General features: G+C 43.9%; 2 protein-coding genes across 2 annotated transcripts; both read right to left on the reverse strand.

The window, feature by feature from the left end:
- Nucleotides 1-4,737: 4,737 nt before the first annotated feature.
- Nucleotides 4,738-6,733, reverse strand: her13 (hairy-related 13). Its single transcript, XM_041941281.1, has 4 exons — nt 6,613-6,733; nt 6,363-6,449; nt 6,191-6,272; nt 4,738-5,204 (listed from the first exon to the last, which is right to left on the reverse strand). Exons 1-4 carry the CDS (start codon nt 6,697-6,699, stop codon nt 4,738-4,740), a joined length of 723 nt encoding a protein of 240 aa, XP_041797215.1. The 5' UTR covers nt 6,700-6,733.
- Nucleotides 6,734-10,348: 3,615 nt separating this feature from the next.
- Nucleotides 10,349-11,627, reverse strand: her8.2 (hairy-related 8.2). Its single transcript, XM_041941378.1, has 4 exons — nt 11,565-11,627; nt 11,314-11,409; nt 11,142-11,220; nt 10,349-10,719 (listed from the first exon to the last, which is right to left on the reverse strand). The coding sequence occupies exons 1-4, from the start codon at nt 11,625-11,627 to the stop codon at nt 10,349-10,351; spliced, it is 609 nt and encodes a 202-aa protein (XP_041797312.1).
- Nucleotides 11,628-19,629: the final 8,002 nt, after the last annotated feature.

Below are 19,629 nucleotides of genomic sequence, written 5' to 3' on the forward strand. Positions count from 1 at the left end.
GTGAATTTGAACAGAACATCAGTCCACATGTGGAGGTCTGTACTGTCTGTTTTTAGTTACATTCATATCTGAGCAGCATCTGCAGCAGGCAGTGAACCTGGATACGGCTCCGGTGCACAGCTGAAGCAGCGCATGTGTGAGTGTGTTTTAGAGAGAGAGAGAGACAAAAACAACGTGATCAAATACAGACTTACAGTTTTTCTCGATTGTTTACACACATTTTCTGCAAGCATGCCTCACGCTCTCAGAACTCTACACACAAATCAAAAAAACACACATACACAACGTGCAAAACCCCTCAATTCTCCAGCAAAATAAAACTTTGCATTCAGAACAATGTCATTTCTTCAAAATGGTGTTTTGTTTTCAAATGACACACACAAACCATCATATGAACAGACATTTATCAGAACCAGTTGAACACTGATGGTAAACACTTCTTCTCCATTCATCATAATGACTTAGGCCTTCCTTTGTTCGGTGTTACATTTACTACATACAGTACAAACATAAGTGTGTTGTAAAATATTTTAGAAAACTGTTTTTATACTCAGAACACACAAATACACGATAACCAATACATCTTGTTTTCCTACAAAAAAAAAAATTACACAGTGTAAATCCCAGCCAACACAAAGTTGCACATACGGTGGTCTACATACAAAACGGATTTACAGCATACAGCTACAGTAAAAACACTATGCTGCATCCTGTCTTGTGTTTTCCCTGGCCAAGCAGCAGGGGAAATATCACGTAGCATGAGAACTGTGTGTAGTGTTTAGAAAAGGTGTGTTTTAGAACTGCAAATTGAATGTAAAGCAGGAATTGTGCTTGTAGTTTGGCAGGATTGTGTCAGGGGGTTGGTGCACGAGTTACATGTTGTGGTCATTGTGTCTCCAGCACCAGTATTTGTGTGTAAACAACTGAGAAAATCTGTAATGATCGCAGCTCTATAAATGAACAGGCAGTGGCTCGGCAGCTGAAGCTGCTCATCAGGCCAGGGTTCGTTCTAAGCAGCTGTAGATATAATGCCTGATTGGGAAGCCAAATGACATAAAAAACATAATGTGCTTAGGAATAGGACAGGAAGGAGGGATGAGGATTTGTTTTTTCAGATTTCACCACATGCATTGGTAAATATGAGAGGATTAGCAAAGGCAAAACAACTCATGCTATACTTGAGTGATTTTACTTTGTTGCAGTTAATGATTCAAACCACTTCAAACTAGACTTTACACAACTGTTCTCACAGGCCTGGTCGCACTCCCCAGGTGTAAACTGACCGTTATGTATTAAACTGGTTTCCCTTCAGTTGATATGCATTTTTTTACTAAGAAATTCTCTAATTAATGAATCTATCATCTCAGCTATACGTTATTTTAAAGTGCATTGAATGACACATAAAGCTGCTGCTGCCGCCGCCCAATGGGAAGTGACGGTTCTCTCACAGTCAAAGACAGTTGAGATGGGATGGCGGGGGTTCCCCCGGGGATCTGTTTCAGGACCATATGCTCGCCTCCGCCGTTGAATCGCTCTCACGCCAACTGTTGCACCGCACTGACCTTTAACCTCAGAATTCATATGCACGCTCACAAACCCGCAGCTGATGCATTCGGACCTCCCTCCTGCCTGATTTTTTCACCTTTTTCCCCCTTTAAAACTAAATCTGGTTACGTGCTCCGCCTGTCATCTGCCACTTTCAGTTGGCAGATTGTGGTGATCTGCAGGGGTCTGATGGTGGGAAGTATTCCCACAGTCATGAATTTCATGCCAAAAGCACATCATTTTATAGAGTATCCTAAAAATGATTCCCTATGTCTTGTAACACTAGGATTTTTTTAAGGGTCAGGTTCAGCTTTAGTCAAGGTTTCTGTTCAGTCATGTGTTAGTTTGACCAGACAGAAAGGAGTGTGAGTGTAAATAAATTTTCTGAGTGTCCTTAAAAGCAACATCCCCACCCATTCACACACCTGCTTCCTTTTATATACCCAAACATGCACACTAAAGTGTTTCCAACAACACAGTGTTCCAAGACTACAATGCCTGGTGTGCTTGGGGACTAACGGATATTGTCTACTGTATTTTAACTTAGTCTGTCTGAAAAAGGGTTTGGCTTTACAAAAGGCCAGAAATAGAATGGCCCAAGATGTAATTGTTCCAGTAAAAGACAGCTGTCCTGTGGATGTTAAAGTAGGAACTGCTGGTGAACTCTGGTGATAGCTGAGTAGGAAAACTGATGAGAACTTCTCATTTCATCAGGGGTGCATCCAAGATCGGTGCAAGAACATGTAGATGTGAGAGCCCTGTTGAACTGAAATACACCTCTGTTACAGCTAAGGAAATTCCAGTATGTGTGCTGAGCTCATCAGCTGTTGGCTGCAGCCTTATATGTACTGGACAGGTATGATTTTACATATTCTCATCTAACTCTCAAACGGAAGCAAACAACCATATTTCCCAAAATATGAAGTAATCCTGTAATATTCAAAATACAAAAATATAGCCTAATTAGAACATACGCATTGTTAAAGATGGAAGCAATACTCCATGAAGTAGCTCCACCCATACCAGCTACAAGAGTAAATTATGAGAGATAATAAAGGAAACTTGAAGTGCTTCATTATCAAATTGTTTATTAAGGCATTCTAGATTAATCACAAGCAAAAATAATCAGGAGCAACTTCTGTGTTTCCAGGTTGTAAAAACGCAAATCTTTGTAGGGAGCCATTAGTTTGACTTACTGCTTTCACAGTGAGCCAAAGTCTGTAGAAGTTTGTACACAGTGCTTGTAGTCGGAGTATTTCACACCGACCCAGAGACAGTCAGCTATTAAAAGTTAACGACCTGGACGCTTTTTCCATCACTGTATCCCTGTTAGTCTTTAGGCGTCTGGGTGATCAAGTGTGTGTGTGTTTGTGTGTGTGTGTGTGTCTGTGTGTGTGTGTGGTTGGACCCTTTGAAGAATGCGGTCCAGCTCATGTCCTCTTGTCCTCTATAGCTGCGACCATTTGACGCTCCTCTGTCAAATGGTCGCAGCTTTGATCACCGTTTCTCGTCCGCTCCCATTTCAATGTGTTTCCTCCAACGTTCACACCCAGCCTCCACCCGACCCCACCTCCGCCTCCACCCGGGGTTGTTCATTATTGCTTCAAGGCTCCATTCAGCAGATCTGACAACAGGCGGCGAACAGCACAAACCATGCGAGATGTTCACCCAGTATTAGACCTGGAGTATGTTCTGATGATCTTATCCTCCGGGTGGGACTGATGGGGGCCGTCTCGTGGGGCCGCTGCGGGGGCGTCGCTGCAGGATGATCTCTAGTGCAGCCAGGATGTAACAGTCCGATGTCAGCGCGCTCATTGTGTGTGAGGTGAGAGTGAAGACACTTGGAGAGGTGCGACTCTTTCATGTGCGCACACGCACCGCGCGTCCCCGTGGCGAGGACGCACGGAGGTATTTCAGTAGAGGGAGAGGAGCGCGCAGACTTCTGAGGACAAGAGCTGAATGTCTTGCTCATGAACATGGACTTTTAGCCGATGTCACCAAAGACTGTAAATGATACATATCAAACTGTCAGCCAGCAACATGCATTAACCAGGCAGTGTTCCTTGTTTCTATTCAATGTCAAAATGTGCTTGTGGTTGAATGGGCCATGCAACCAAACCTCAGTCCATAGCTTTTAAGCCTGGAGTCCCCAGACAAAAGCATGATTTGAAGCATGAGTCGCATAATCATTATAAGTTCTTTTCCTGTTTCCTGCTACCAAACACTGAGTCCAGTCAGGCAAAAGCTTTTCAATTACATTATTTTATTCAACAAATTCAGACATTTCTAAACATTACAACATAAAGTGGTCATTCTGAAAGAGGCTACTGGTCCAATAAGCTACGGGTCTTATTCGATACAATAGAAATATTTATATTAATCAGAGGCATTGCCAAACTTCTCGGTTTCTAAAAGAGCTTTTCTCCACATACAAATCCTATATACACAGAGTCACCGACACAAAAAGTGTGAACTGGAACTGTTCCACGTCTGTCCTTTGTTGGGTTGTAAGTGAGTGTTGAGAGGGAAGGCTTCATCTTGCTCCAGGTGTAAAGAAAAACCATAGCATAGGACTAAAAGCCAGGGGAGTGATGCCTGAAAAGGAGAAGGGGGAGCCCCGAGCTGTAGGGGCCCTTGAGAGGAAGGGCCCCTCTAATGAAATAAAGGAAATCTCCACCCTTCAAAATTCTTCAGTGTTTCTCTGATATCCAAAGCACTTTAGGAGAGTTTTCTTTTTTTCAGCTGAACTGATGTTCCATCAGCTTTCACTGTCAGTTTCTTCTTCATTGAGTTATATCCTACATTTCCCAGAATGCCAAGGGAAGGCTGTAAAGCTGCTGCATTCCATTGTGGCTGAAGAGTCTAGCCACATTCATGGTCCCTCCACAAAACGCAGCTGCACTGCATTCTGACCAGCTGAGTGGACAAATTGGTCTCTTCTTTGTCTTCTAGGACAGATTTGATTATTGAACTTGAATGTAGGGAATCCAGAAAAACATCCATACATGTGGCCAGTTATCTGCAGTGATAAATGAGCCCTGTCATGCAAGGTACACCATGTTTGTTTTGTTTTTTTAAAGAGTTCACGTGTTGTAGAGTGGAATTCTTCCTTCCAGTAAGAGGCCCAAAGTCACATCTTAAAAGAAATCCCACAAACCCTGCTCCAACATATCCCAACTGCACCCCAGACCCCTACCAGGGTCTCCACATTGACCGTGGGTAGGTCATGGTGGGCATGCTCAGAGCCTCCCTGTTCTCCAAGCCCTCACTGGAGCTCTGGTTGTGCTCGCTGTCTGTCTCGTCCAGGTCGGAGCACAGGTCCTCGCTGGACGTGGTGGAGGGGGCCGGGGAGAGGGCCGAGGACGAGCCGCTGGACAGGCTCCTTCCTCCAGGCGAAGCCAGAGTCGAGCAGAGCGCCTCGCCGCCTCCGTGCCAAGTGCTGCCGTTACTCCCAGACGTGTCAGTGATTAGATCCATGAGCACATCCTGGAGGTGATCCTCGTTCAGGGGCATGCACTCCAGAAGATGGTTGAGGAGCTCCGCTGCCACTGTTGCATCTATCCCAGGACAGCTGGACACAAACATGTGGACCTCGTGCATGCACTGGATGTAGCCGGCCGCAAACCTCTCGCTGGCTTCCCGGTTGAGTGCTGCTGTTTCTGTGGGAGGAGAGAGGCAGACTGTGAAATGACTGTACATTATTGCACTTGGACTGCCTGTGGTCCCAGCCGAGACATTATCAGTTGGGTGGTTTTCATTTCTCATGAGTAATCAGATTACATTTTTGATAAAATACCACAAAATGGCTTTTGTTGCTTCTAGATCAGTGGCCGCAAATGTTGTTGTCTTGTGATCCCTCTCTGACTGTTCCATATGCCCACCAGCTGTGACCAGTTCACCCACAGTGATCTTTTCTCCCCGTGTTTTGAATAATTTTCCAGAATAAGTAAAATGATCCAGTAATTTAACAAAAAAAACCTTGAAAAATCAAGGTAACCTCTTGGAAAAAAGCATAATTTGTTAATATAATTTTTTTTTTTTTTTTTTTTTACCCCCCATTTTTCCTTTTCTCTTAAACATCTCATGGCCCCTTGTGGATGTCTGGACCCAGAGGCTGGGGGCCACTGCTCTAAAGTTTAGGTTGAAGCTCGAGCATACAGTACATACACTTTAACACCCCGTGATTTTGTTCCCTTATCCAAAACTTGGATGAGTCTATCTACTCAAAGTGTTTGTACTGTTTGGGAGGAAAAAAGTCAGTGTCATAATAATAAGAGCAGAGATCAGCAGGGATCTTGAATCAAAACATGGTGATATACCTTTAAAATTGACCTTTTCTCAGTAGCTTAATTAGTTTTAAGATGGAAATTTGGTGAATTAGTGTAGTTGAGTTAAATGAACACCTGTTTGCTCACATAGCCACACTAATAATGACATTTTTTTCCCATACATATTAGTATATTTAGCCAAAAAAAAAAGATGGCAAGAACCTTGCAACACTGGATCACTGAGATCTGAGGATGCAAACCCTTGTTGTCAGGGCATAAATGAAAAGTAACGCAGCCTTTCCCACTGTCATTTTCAGATTCATTTTAGGATTAAATTCCCTAGCTTCGTAGGCGTAGGTGTGAAGACTTATGCAGACCTTGGGTTCGGTTCTTCAGTATGTCCTCCACCTTTTTCACCGTCACCTCCAGCACCTCGGCGTTCTCCATCTTGGAGTGAAACTGTGGAAACAACCAGGAGAGCTCCATCAGAACCGAACAGTCTCACGGGAACAGGTGAGCTGGGGTGGAGGGTGTGCGCACCGTACTCACGTCTGTGTCTGCCAGCAAAGTCCGCAGCTCCTGCAAACTCTCATTGATGCGCGCTCGCCTCTTCTTCTCCACCAGAGGTTTCCGCGTCTGCAGGGACACAAAGATCACACTTCATCACATATTAGAAACTCACTGCGGTGGATACGGCCACCGCTGCTCAGGACAGACTGCCGCAGGCGCGACAAGTGCGTCGCTGCCAAGTGCGCCCAGAGGGAGCGTGCTACCCCCTCACCAGCCCCGCTGTGGGTACCTTTCTGTCCGCTTTCTGAACCCCGTAGTAGGACTCATCTTCCTCCATATCAAGCACGGTGTTGCTGGGCCGAGCCGACGGGGCCATGTTGGTTGGATCGCCGCTTCTGTGGCTTCTCCTTCTGCTGCTTTTTCCTCCCGAGTCGTCAGTAAAAGGGGGCAGCTGGCAAACGGAACCGGTTTCAGGGAAAAAAAATCGACAGACTCGCCCTGTGTTTATTGTACAGCCCTAGTGCGACGTGCTGCTGGCGCTGAGTGGCTGTTGTTAGTATTTATACGGGCTTATTAACATGTGAATGGGGGCTGAGCTCCTCTCGCTGTGGGACAACAGAGCGCACACGGCCGGAGCCAATGAGCGCCCACTCCCTTTGTGTGCGGCCAGCCCCGGTCTGCGCCCCGAGGAGCTGCACTGCCTGTCCTCACACAGTTTGTTGGGTTTGGGGACCGGCCGCTCTGTTTTTCCCCCCGCTGCCGCTACTAATCAACAGTGTGTGCATCCATTCAGCTGCACACAAGTCATTATCAGAGGCAGCAGGCTGTCAGTTACACTTTTATTTTTCAATAACACTATGTGATAGATGTTTTCATGAATTAAATTGAAATTAAATTTAGCTTTTTATGAACCCATTAATTAATCCTGGGTTGTGGCACACGTTCAGAGTATAGAAAATATGGCCTGCTTTGGTGACATTAGTCAAATCTGACCACTTTTACGCGTCAGAGCATCATAGCACCTGGGCCATTGAGTATCTGCTCTGTCTGTTTTCCGCCCTACCCGTTCATCGTTCTGCTGGCCTTTATGTCCGAGCCTCAGCAGATTGACCCGGCTGTTTGGCGGATGTAACGCGATGCCTTCAGTTGGCAGCTGCTGCCGGCGGCCCCTCGGCCCGAACTGAATCAGCCGGGGGAATTAAGGGCCCTTCTCCAAAGAAAGCGACAGGTGTTGCCCTGCGCCTCGTTTGTTCTCCCCGTTGTTTTGGTGACTTCTGATGTGTGTGCCACCGCATTCTCACGTTGTCCGCTCTGCTGCGAGAGAGTCCATAATATGTGGTTGATTTCTCAGGTGACACCTTTCCTGTTGCATGGCATCTTTACTGTAATGCGGTGATTGTACAAAAATGCAAATTCTGAAGCTGTCATCCCTTAGACAACATTTGGACTGTGGAGAATTAAATGATGCTGGTACATGTGGGATCAGTGTTGGACTTTCTGCGTTTGAATGTGCTGGTTGCGCTCAATTTCAGTTTGTTTCTGTCTAATAGGCGCGCTCAACCCTCTGTCCTCGTGATTATGCACATTTTGTACACGGCATTGTCATGTAAATTGCTCTCACAATAAAGCAGCTCTGTCTACTCGAAAAGAGAACAGGCAGTCATCTGTGCCACCCTCCAGGTAGATGCAGTGGTGTGTTTTCAGGTGCTCTTTTACGCACGGTTACGCCTCAATTGCGCATCATTTCCGCAAAAAGCACCATTAAACTCAAGTGCCCCAAATGAAGGAAGAGTTTCAGACCTTTCAAGTGGAGGAGTTCTTGGCACCTCGCCACCCCCAGATCCCTGTTCCAGATCTTTAATGGTGTGGACTGTGGAGAGAGCAGCTGTCTCGGCTCGCTTTTGTTGGAGGGCTCCGCTGAGGGACCAGGCGTCCCCCCCTCCTCTCTCTCTCTCTCTCCTTCTTCAGACCCGCCGCCATGTGGCGTCCAATCATAACGGCAATAATAGCGGGAGAATGGGCCATATGCACTTTTCTACTTTTCAAAACCCAATGATGAATTATATCCTTATCAAAGCGCAAATGTACCAGAACACTCGCTTTGACTGTATACTTAGGCTACATCCTGACGTTTTTGTGCGCCCTGATTGATGGCTGTGATGCTTTCAAGTTCTCCCAAATCCCCGTTTCACTGGATCCTTTATCTGATTATCTAACTTGTTTTTAATTTGACAGTCTAGCACAGGCCAAATGAAACCAGTAAAGTAGAGCGTCAGTGTCATATAGAAACTTTCTGCACAATCTAGTCCCACACAAACACAAACACACACGCACACCCACACTAAACTCATTATTCATTTAGGTCAGCCTTAGAATGGGTGCCTTGTCCTCTCGGTCACAAAACGCATACGATCTATAGTTATAATTTAATTCTCAATAATTAATACTTACATGCAAACACTCATGTTGGCAGGCCGTGGGATTAAAGCCTCAGTTACCCCAGTCATTAAAAACCATATTTCACCTACCTTGCAGTCAACTAGCCATACACCACCTCTTTTGTGGTGCTAAATGTATCTGAAGATGAAATTTGCCATTTCAAATGCAGCATTTCTCTGCAGCAACAGTGTCCTGGTCACTCGGGATAATCTATAGAACACTGTGAATGCTTTTTATTGGAACTATCTTCTACCACCTAGAATTAGTCCCTGTGGAAGTTGTCATAGTAAGAAAAGCACAGGTGTTATAGGTAATATTAACAAGGTTTCTGTTCTATTCAAAACAACAGAGTGGAACTAAGCCATTGTTCATTTTATTGTATTTTCTGTGCTTTTCTTGGTGTCTTGTCTGTGAAAATGACATATGATCTGTTCACCTCACTTGTGTTCACTGGGCTTGCATAAACGTGAAACTATTGATAGCACCACAGGTAAGATGTTAGAAAACATGTTGCTTTATGATTTAGGCGAACCATCCCTTTAATTAAAGCTGCACTATGGAGAAAAAAACTCCTAAACATGTTATCTGACATATTGACAACACACTAATGTGTTGTAGCATCATCTTTTTGACAGAAGGCATTTTGGCATCCCAGACGTAAAGCATGGGTGTAAATGATAAAATTAACATTGGCTGAATTCCACTTAGCTGCTTTGGTTTCAGGGACGTGTTGTTGTGTATTACTCTGTCACAGTTTGGGACACTTGAACAGAGCAGAATTAATGTTTTTATCACAGTTATCACTAACACATGCTTTTCCTACTGTGGCAGTCAAAATATGTGCTGTTTGGTTGAGCTAACACGTAGTTAGCTTCTAACTTTGTCTGTCTGACATTTGTTGCTGGGCAGGTAGTGTGAATATCTGAGTTTATTTACACAAAGCACCTGCCTGCTGCTGCTACTGTCGCAAATGTAGTGAGACTGAATTGATCAATATGCTGCAGCCAGTCATTAAAACAAAAGCTAAAAGAGGCTATAAAGAGAGGTTGTATACTTTGCCGTGTCAAAGGACTCATTTGCTGATTATATAACAGTAAAACAGTGTAAACAGTTTGGGTCTCCTTGTCAGACCAAGGGGAGCTGTTATGTCAAAACATAATAGACAAGAGAAACTGTAATGAACAAGACTGAAAGCTGAATAAAAGCTCAAGAGTGTACAATAAGCTTTATTATAATCAATGTTTGGGTTAATTATACAGCGAAGGAAGAAGACATAAAAATCTATGCAATGCCAAGCAAATGGCCTAAGAAGCAAAGTCATGCCTTATAATATCAAATAAATAAAGCTGTTAATACAATAAATACATGAAAGATTAATAAGAGCCTTCTATAATGCAGGCTACAAGAAGTCGACTTCTGAAGGGAAGTACTGAGAAAAGGTCTGTATAGAATCATTATAGCACACCTACAATAATAATCACTGGAACAAAACTGCCCCACGTTTGTCTTCTGAGCAGCATATCTATAAGATACATAACAGAGGATGGTCTAAGAAAATTAACAACCAAGATCATTAATCCACCAGTTCACCAGGGCCTCCACATCTCCAGCATCCCCAGGTGGGAGCTGTGGAGTGCCGGTCTCTCTCTGTGCCCAGCCACGTGGCAGGTGGACCCTTCTCTCTGGAGCTGCCTGCCGGCCAGGGGGTCTCCTCTTAGGGGTGTGCCGGGGAGCCCCGTGTCTTGGCCAGCTGGAGGAGGGCCGTCTTGCCTGGGTGTGGGCTGGAGGGGGTGCTCATCGGTGGACCTTGGCAGGGACTTGAGGAGGTGGTTGAGCAGGCGGGAGCCCAGAGTTTTGTCCATCCAGTCGCAGGTGAGGAGCATGTTGTGGACCTCGTGCATGCACTGGATGTACCCTGTGCTGTATTTCTGCTGGGCCTCCAGGCCTAGTGTGGGGTCTGAAAGAGAAAAGGGAGGAGGTGTGAGGCTATAGCAACCCCTGGTGGTGACAGCGCAACATGCAACAGCTTCAACTGATGCTGTCTCTTAACAGGAGCCTGCTCTAAAATACTAAATCTTTCACAATTTAGCTTAACTATAAAACAAAATAAGACCAGCTGAATACAATATGTGAGATGTACAGCATCTAACAGCATCTGTGCTGTGATGATCTCTGCTGCCTAATGTCAGATAGGTCAAGGGATCTCAAGCTATTGCATGTTTCAGTTGGAATTGCCCAATTGCTGACCCAAGGGATAAGAGCCAGGATTATAAGCAATAAAAACTACAATCCAAAGTAATCAAAGCGATGCATCACACCCCACATGGCCTGTGACCCACAGAGACAAGTGCACCCACAGAGCTGCTTTATGTCCCTTACCGTTGAGTTTATTACTCTGGATGTTTTGCAGATGCTTCACTGTCATCTCTAGAATGTCGGCCTTTTCCAGCTTGGATTGCTGTTGAGAGATGAGCGGCCTTGAAATTAACTTAATCCAATTCCTCCATTGTTGTGGAAGGGATGAGACACGTGGAGGGGGGGGGATACTCACATCGAGTCTGAACGCTCCGATCACAGTCTCTTTCAGCTGATCCAAACAATTGTTTATCCTCTCTCGCCGTTTCCTCTCAATGAGCGGCTTCCTCAGCTGTAAGGATTAAAAAAGAGAGATAAAAAAAAAAATAAAAGTCACGGTGAAAGGCAGCCAGGATGGTGAGGCACCACGCTGGAGCTCAGAGGACTGCGTGTATACCTGTGTCCTAAAGGAGAAATCGATCTACAGCACATCCAAGAGTAAAATACCTTTCTCTCCTCCTTGGCACTGGGATGTTTCGCCACGTTGTGCGCCATGGATGAAGCAGTCATGTTTCTTCTCGGGTGTCTGTGCGCCTGTGCCTCCTCTACTCTGAATCTCAGCGCGTCTCTAGGGCCCTCGGCGCGGCACGGCCCTCTTATTTATCGGCCTCAATTAGCATGTGAATGCTCCAGCTCTTTGGCTGTGGGATTTTCCCACACACGGGCTCCCATCAGTCAAGACTGACAGGTCACTGGCTCCATTCAAAAACCGAGAGACCCGGCCTAGAAAAAAAAAAAAAAAAAATTACTCACAAGCGACAGATGTCCAGCCTGAAACCATGCACTACCCCTCCAGCCCACGCACCCCCGCCCCGCAAGCTCTCCACCCAAAAAACAAAACAAAACACAGTTTCCTCTTCTCCCAGGATGAACAAGAGTGTGCAGTTACCGTGCTTTACTCCAGAGAGCCCCTCGCTTATTCTTTTCAGAAGCAACATTACACTACCTGCAAAAAGGCCCAACCTGTTCCCTCCAAGCTCACAGGAAGAGACAATAGACTGACAAATCAGCTGAGAATATATCTGCCCCTGTACAGCACAGGCTTGCCTGTGGGCCCATGGAGGACGCTTCACTTCACGCTTCACTTATACAGTTGAAGTTCTCAAATCATTTGTCATATAAGAAGTGCATTTTAATCCCTAATCTTAACATTACCTCTGCTTAATAGCAGCTGGCTGCTACAGGAGACCCAGACTAATAGGCCTTGTGAAACATACACACACACACACACACACACACACACACGCATCTCTTCTTCATGTGAAATAAGGACTTGTCTTTCAAGAGCAACACCCTTGCAGCGTATTTAGCCAGCTTTGATCACTCTCTGTGTTTTCAAATGTCAGACATCTGCTGTTAACTGTTAGCGAGCAGATGTCGGATTGACCAACCCCCCCTGCCCCCACCCACCCACCTTTGGTCCCTTAAAGTGAGGGCCCCTGTTTTAGAGCCACGCGACTGCCAGGCGAATGCAGGGTCGTGGGAACCGGAGCCGAACAAAGGCCCCTATTCATTCAAACCTAATCAGCATGAAGAGCGTAATGACCTGCAGAGAGGGTGGACAGTCCGGCCGAGGAGGAGGAGGAAGAGGAGGAGGAAGAGGAGGAGGAAGAGGAGGAAGAGGAGGAGGCTTTGGCAGGTGACCAGTGGATGACCCATAGCTAGGTGTAATGCATATAATATAAGCTACCGCAAAGATATGGCTAAATCAAATAGTTCGATCCCAATTTCACAAAAGCATCAGTCATTTTCAATGTCAGCTTCCTTTTTGCAGCCGTTGCCATGGGAACAACATTAACTATAATTAACAAAAATGACAAGGTTCTGTCAGTCTTTGTGTTTTATTTGCATGTGTCCAAGGGTTTTCATGTTGATGGATTTACTGACACACACATCCTGGTGACAATATGGAGAAAATGCCCTCTCCATGCACACACACACCCACACCTCATTAGATTAATACAGTTTGTTCTCCGGCTGGTATGTCACCCCTACCTGCCATCATTTTTTGTATGATGACATTATTGTTGATAACTATAACAAGCAAGAATTTGACAACACTCACTACAACAGTCTGCCTTTCATGTCAAGTTCATGTACAAATTAAAGTCCTCCATGCAACAGGTGGCCAAAACAGGGCGTATGAGGGGAAAGTGTGGCCAGACAGTGCTGCGAGGCGGGGATAAACAAAATCAAAGTTCATCCTGCTGAGGACATCTTCATTGTCCACTCATGTGGAAATTTATCACTGGCTTCTAAGCAAAGCACATGGTGTGAAGATATGAAAACAAAGGGACATGATGACGACAGCTCAGATTAGACTTACCTCTGCTGTGGGTTAGAATACGCGAGATAAAAACAATAAATAAATGGGCCTGTAATAACAAACAGTTGGGGTTAAAGTGCTTAAATAATAAAAACGAATAAATATCTTGGATCAACCCTGTCTCAGCAGACACTAATATCTGATAAACGGTCATTTGTTTAGTAAGATGACAGGATGGAGTGAAAGATTGCTTCAGGATGTTTCTCATTGCTCTGATGTCGTCTTCCTGAGGGGAGTTTCTCCTCCTGCTGCGTGTGGTGTACGACTCCACCACCTCTGGGGGTTCCATAATATCTCGCCGGATGTGGGAGCTTACTTTTGCTCCTAGCCCCTAAGTTTCCATAGCAGCATGTGAGCACCAAAAGCTATTTAATGAATTTAGTTTCCATTCGAAAACAAGGATTTCAGAACCAAATGATCATTTATTGAGTGAAGGAGTGGGGAGATGGACAAATGGTTGATTCTTCTGTACAATAAGCAAATATAAATCAGTATATCACCATGCATACCATAACTAAGAATAATAAACAAATGTAAGATAGGGTTATTAATGCATCCAATAAGGTTAAGAAGGATTTTTCAAGCCTTCATGGATCCTATTTATAGAAATCACAGTGCAGGATAACAAAATATACAATCACTTTCTCCTCTACATTGAAACAGTTTGCTTTACTTACAGGTCTCAACTTTATCTCACAGGTAAGTATAATAACTGGCTCCAACACAGTAAGTGATCTGCTTCCAAACAATCCCACCTTACTCAGGGGCAGAAGCATTTCAAACAAACTTACTGGTGTGATAGCATGGCCTCACACAAAGAAACAAAGGATAAGAGCAGACCCTGCCCTGATATAACCTCCTCTTCACTGACAGGTAAATCTCTCCAACCACTCCTGGTCTCACGGAATTGACGTTCAAGCTTGAGATTCTTGAACAAAGTGCATAACATTTCATGCTATTGGTGCACCTTGTAATAGGTAATCTTTTGTTATAGGGCATCTATGTTGCAGGTTTTCATCCCATCACCTGCAACAGTGTGGCAACTCCAGTTTTTACTCCAGTCTTCGCCACATCGTTCCATCCACTGCACTCTGCCCAGCTCGCCATCATCTCAGCTCAGTGCTCATCTCTCCCTGTCCCCCCTCTGCTATTATTTATCCGTTAAACAGTAACTTTGCATGAAACCGAAATCTGACATCAAACATAAGAAGTTATAATGAATAAAAAAGCAAACGATTCAAACAGAAAATGAAATATATGATGTGAAATTTGCTCACCTCAAAAATAATTCAAAAACACCTGAAACTAAAAGATATTATAAATCATTCATAATTAACTGCCACTGCTGTTGCAGTCGACCATTAATAAATCTAAAATCAACACACTTGAATGATTACGACAGAAGTCATTAGATGAAAAAAGTCCAACTCTGCTGAAGGTAAAATGAGAATCTTCCTAATCCAGATCTGCATATGGGTTAAGGATCCCTGTGAAATTTTCCTGAGGCACGCTGACATTCTTTGTTGTGAAATCACAACAAAAACATAATCAAAAATGAAATAAATACAAAAACCGTCAATTTAGGATGCAGCTTTTCTCCTCAGTGTTCTCTCCCTGTTCTCTTTCTTTTAAATGGAAGATCTTTCCATCGGGTTGCTTTATCCATTTCAGTTTGACCTGTTCACCCAGGCTGTGCTCCTTCAATCTGTGCTGGAACTGAACAGAAACATGTATTGTTACTATATATGGGTGCAAAGTGTAGGATTTGAAACTGTCAGAGTATGGCACCATCCAAAGGTGGCATCAACGAGACTGGTCAGCAGTCACACTGGCAGCTCTGTGAGGCTGGACCATGGGCTGTACTGAGGCACAGCGGTGCCTTGAGCCTTTGAGTACTGACATCAGCATACTAGCATGCACAGTGGGAATGTTTTGCAGGTATGTGTTCTGTTTGATCTGCACACATAGAAATGAAAATAGCAAATAATCTTCACCCAAACATCATTACCTGCTGCAAGAGGGTGTCCTGCATCTCCTCCAGGTCCACAGAGGAGTCTGATTTTGTCAGCATCAACTTCACCACCTGCCTCCTCGCTGTAACTTCTGGGATGGTAATTTTGTAATGATGATTATGGTAATGCAGTAAACTCTAAAACTGAAAGCCATGTCACAGGCAGAACATAATCGCAGATCATAACTCACCGCTGCAGACAAAAGCATATTTAGCCTCACAAAGCTGTGCCTTCCATTTGCGTTGAGTTGTCGTCACACAGGAGTCTTTGATTTTGTTAGGCTGGTTGTCATCCCAGTTGCTGAATGAAGCCATACGCATGAGCTGACCATCGGACCACTTCCAGGACTCTCTGTACAGGCCGATCCATGAAAAGCTCTCCACGAGATTCTTGATCTCCTCGTTCTCTGCGCTGCTCCTCACGCTGGCAAGGTCTGTGTAGTGCTTCCTGCAGTACGTCTGAGCATCTGTCCAGTTCATTGCTGTTTTCACATAGACGTATCTGGTCTTTGAAAATTCTTTAAAATAAAGATCATGATTTAGATCTGAGCTAATAACATGATGATAATCACAATCAATACTTGTACTCATTTTGTTGCTCTTCTCTTACCATTGTAGCAGACAAATGAGAGCGCATTCTGGCACCAATAATCCGACCATACTCCAGAGGTTGCTATGTTGACGCAGACAAAGGGCCCAACATTGGTATTGGGCTCTGCGTGAAACCAGTTCCTGAACTCAGCCTCACCCTCTTCATAAAACCCCTCTCTTTCCAGAGACCACTTCCAGTTGTTAAAATCACCATACAGGCCGATCCAGACTTCATCGTGCTCACTCCATAACACGTGGCTCAGCCTGACCATGTCTTCCTCGCTGTTTATGGTGACCAGGTCTGTGTACTTCTCCCTGCAGTAACTCTGGGCTTCAGTCCAGGTCTTTGCATCTTTAAACGTGTGGTAACGTTGAGGAGAGCATGAGGGGAGGACATGGAGCCCTGTGATCACGATAACGACAAAAAATGACGTGATAACGTTCACTTTCATGGAAGAGTTGGAGCATCATTTTAAAAGAACACATGAATTTATTTATCTAAATGGATAAATGTATGTATAATGTATTTTTTTTTTGCCCTATCACAAAGCCACAGTCAGAGTAGATGTGCGTCAGACAGCTTTGGGCGAAAGAGGGCAAATGCGGTGTAATCGTGATAAAGATATTGGATTTCATGCATGGTACAGTGCAAAACAACTAAAGCAGTAAACCTGATTGAAATATTCAGTTATGATTTTTAAAAGAAACCAGAATAAAAACATCTGAATTACACTTACCCAGTAAGACCATGAAAATAACCGTGTTCTTGTCCATGTTGCACAACGTTGCAGCTTGTCAGCAAAATCAGACAACAACTTCAGCAGCTGTAAGACTTTGGTTTCCAAAAAATATCTTTGGAACAAAATAAGCAAATTATGTCATGTCTTGTTCTGAGAAAAAAAAAAACAGACCATGCATAATGCATAATGCCTTACCCTGCTTGTGTGAAAGAATGGATCTTTCTGTCACTTCAGTCCTGCAGTGTGCATTGGCAGAAAGGATCAAGTACAGTGCAGTACAATACAAAATGTTCTCAAGTCAGATTTCCTCAGACTGCCACATCCTTTTGTCAAAGCTAATGGAGAGGTTATGAGACTGTTAGCTGGAGACACCAATAACACCCCTGAAGCAATGCTTTTCTCTTAGCTTGGAAATTATTTGACTAGTAAAATCGAATCCCGTAAGTATCTGTGATGATGCCATATGATAAGCTCCATGACAAAAGAAGCCATGTCATGTAAACAATGCCTTTATAGGTCAAGACAATTATGCAAATCTGACAGTGTACTACTGTTGTTGAACAGTTACATCACTGAACCATTGTTGAGAGAAAACTGTTAATTCTTTTGATTACATATGTTCTTTGATGACCCTGCAGCCAGTACAATGGCACCGTTGGAAAGTGGAATTATCAGGACCGATAGCAGAGTAACGATGACATTACAATGATGAGCGATGAAAGGATCCTGAGAGAATGCAGCTGTAACTGGTCCAAAGTGACGACCTACCTGGGCCTGTTAATTCAACAGGGGAAGGCAAAATGTGCCAGATGCAAGTCTGCACCGCAGCAGCAGGTCAGACAAATAAGACTCGTGGCCAGGTTGAGCATCGCAGTGCTTCTGATCCCACCATTGCAGCTGATGAGAAAGAGGGAGATCTTCCCACATCTGCTACACAACACATGGCTTTCACCCTGGAGACCAGGGCTTGTGTTATGTGAGAAACCCAAAAGTGAAACCAAAAGGGAATGATCTTTTCCCTCACCTAATCATGTACTTTTGAGGTCTTAACCCAATAAGAAAGTTTTTGGTGCCTTAGCCTGACCAAACTGTGACTGTTTCACAACATTAACCAGATGTTAGAAAGGTTTTCTGGCAGACAGGCTTTGTGCGTCTCTGGGATGAGAACGTGTTGGATGGCCAGAACAGTATATTGTTCTGAGCGTCTAATATTGTCACAGATGGGTTTACAGTGGAGTCAGTTGAAAGCCTGGTGAACTAAAGGGTACCTTGTGCGTCTGTATGAGTCATCGAGGGGCGTAACAAAGCATCAGTATTTGTCACTCTGAACTTACAAAAAGTAATCTCGTGGAATCACATTTTTATGACAAAGTGAGTTTTGAGCAGTAAAATCTGACTGTAAAATAAAAAAGTTTACAAATAGTATTTTCTTTTTTTCTTTTCACAAGAAGACTAAAAAAAACAAACAAACATACAGCTAGTAGTCCTTCATCATGATGCATCATCACTTTTGTACATCCACTCATCTTAGTCACGGTTATGGGAAGCTGGGGCCTATACCAGCATGCAGAGGGTGAAAAATAGTGAAGTCAACACATGTTGAAAATAAAAAATGAAAATGATTAGGTTACAACTACATACTGATTAAAAAATAAAAATTCAAAGTAAAAATCAAGGCTACCAAGGGGCTACAGGACTGCATGCAGATGTATGTATAGAGATAATGGCGTTGCTACAGAGGGAATGAACATGTCTCGATTATCAGTCGGGTGAAGTGGGCAGCTGCCCTGGGGCCCAGGCTCCAGGGGCCAAATGTCTCAAACGTCTCAGGTTCACTGTTCACCATTTGGTTTGTGGTCATTTGATTTACTGCAACTTTGTTTAGGAACAGACAATCAATTTAGCTGACATTATGTTATTGTGCTAACATGATGTATATTTAATTGAATTACCTCACAGCAAACCTGGGGCCAGTTATAAATTACATAGTGCACAGAGAGTGGGGGGTTAATAGCGGCCCCAAAACAAGTTAATCAGGCCATGAGTAGGGCTCAGTGTATACCATTTCTCAAAGACAGTCTCAGTAATTTGTCTTTAATTACTGTTTGTTTGTTTTTTTTTTTAGCTATTCCATGGTGTAGGATTTAGGGGGATAAGATCAATGTTGAGTATTAATGACTCAAACTATCATTTATGTTTTTACTGCCTCGCGGTTGGACTGTAGTAATGACCTTTTAACAGGTACAAATCACAAATCAATTAACAGACTCTATGTTCTACTAAATGCAGCAGTGTGACTAACAAAAACCAAAGAAACATTGTTGTATAGCCCCTGGTAACACTGGTTTTGATAAGTGCTGTCCAAATAAGTGTTAATAATTTTTATTTTTATTATTACCATTTGTGTATAATCTCCTGAAAATAAGTATTGTTGTGTTGTCGTTACCTTAGAATGAGTTCTTTATGTCTAGAGGAGCGGGTCTTCTTCCAAGGAGTGCCCCATGTTGCACTGAAATGTTTCAACAACAGCCTAGAGTAGACAAGCCAAACACTGGTCCTAGAGAGGGTCTTTTGCATTTTTGGTATATTTTAGCAGCCATCGTAGGGGAGAGTGAGGTGAGGATATTCAGCTGTCTGCAATTTGGAACCTCACCACTAGAAGCCACTGAATCCTACACACTGGCCCTTTAAAGTTAAATTGCAAGCTGAGTTAACAACGTCGAAACTGGTTCAGTAAAAAATTGGGCTACATAAGTTTAGGGTGCAGTGGTTGAGGTATTGCCGGATGTACCCACCAGAGGGCGCCACAAAAAAATAAATAAATGTGGGGCTTTGTAACATGCA

Source organism: Chelmon rostratus, chromosome 7, assembly GCF_017976325.1.
Source record: "Chelmon rostratus isolate fCheRos1 chromosome 7, fCheRos1.pri, whole genome shotgun sequence".
Lineage (NCBI taxonomy): Eukaryota > Metazoa > Chordata > Actinopteri > Chaetodontiformes > Chaetodontidae > Chelmon > Chelmon rostratus.

Coding starts and splice junctions, on each gene's coding strand:
- her8.2 (XM_041941378.1), bottom strand. CDS start 11,627: ATGACTGCTTCATCCATGGCGCACAACGTGGCGAAACATCCCAGTGCC. Junction 11,410..11,564: donor GTGCCAAGGAGGAGAGAAAG/GTATTTTACTCT, acceptor TAATCCTTACAG/CTGAGGAAGCCGCTCATTGA. Junction 10,720..11,141: donor CCAGAGTAATAAACTCAACG/GTAAGGGACATA, acceptor TTTCTCTTTCAG/ACCCCACACTAGGCCTGGAG.
- her13 (XM_041941281.1), bottom strand. CDS start 6,699: ATGGCCCCGTCGGCTCGGCCCAGCAACACCGTGCTTGATATGGAGGAA. Junction 6,450..6,612: donor TTCAGAAAGCGGACAGAAAG/GTACCCACAGCG, acceptor GTGTCCCTGCAG/ACGCGGAAACCTCTGGTGGA. Junction 5,205..6,190: donor ACTGAAGAACCGAACCCAAG/GTCTGCATAAGT, acceptor CTCCTCCCACAG/AAACAGCAGCACTCAACCGG.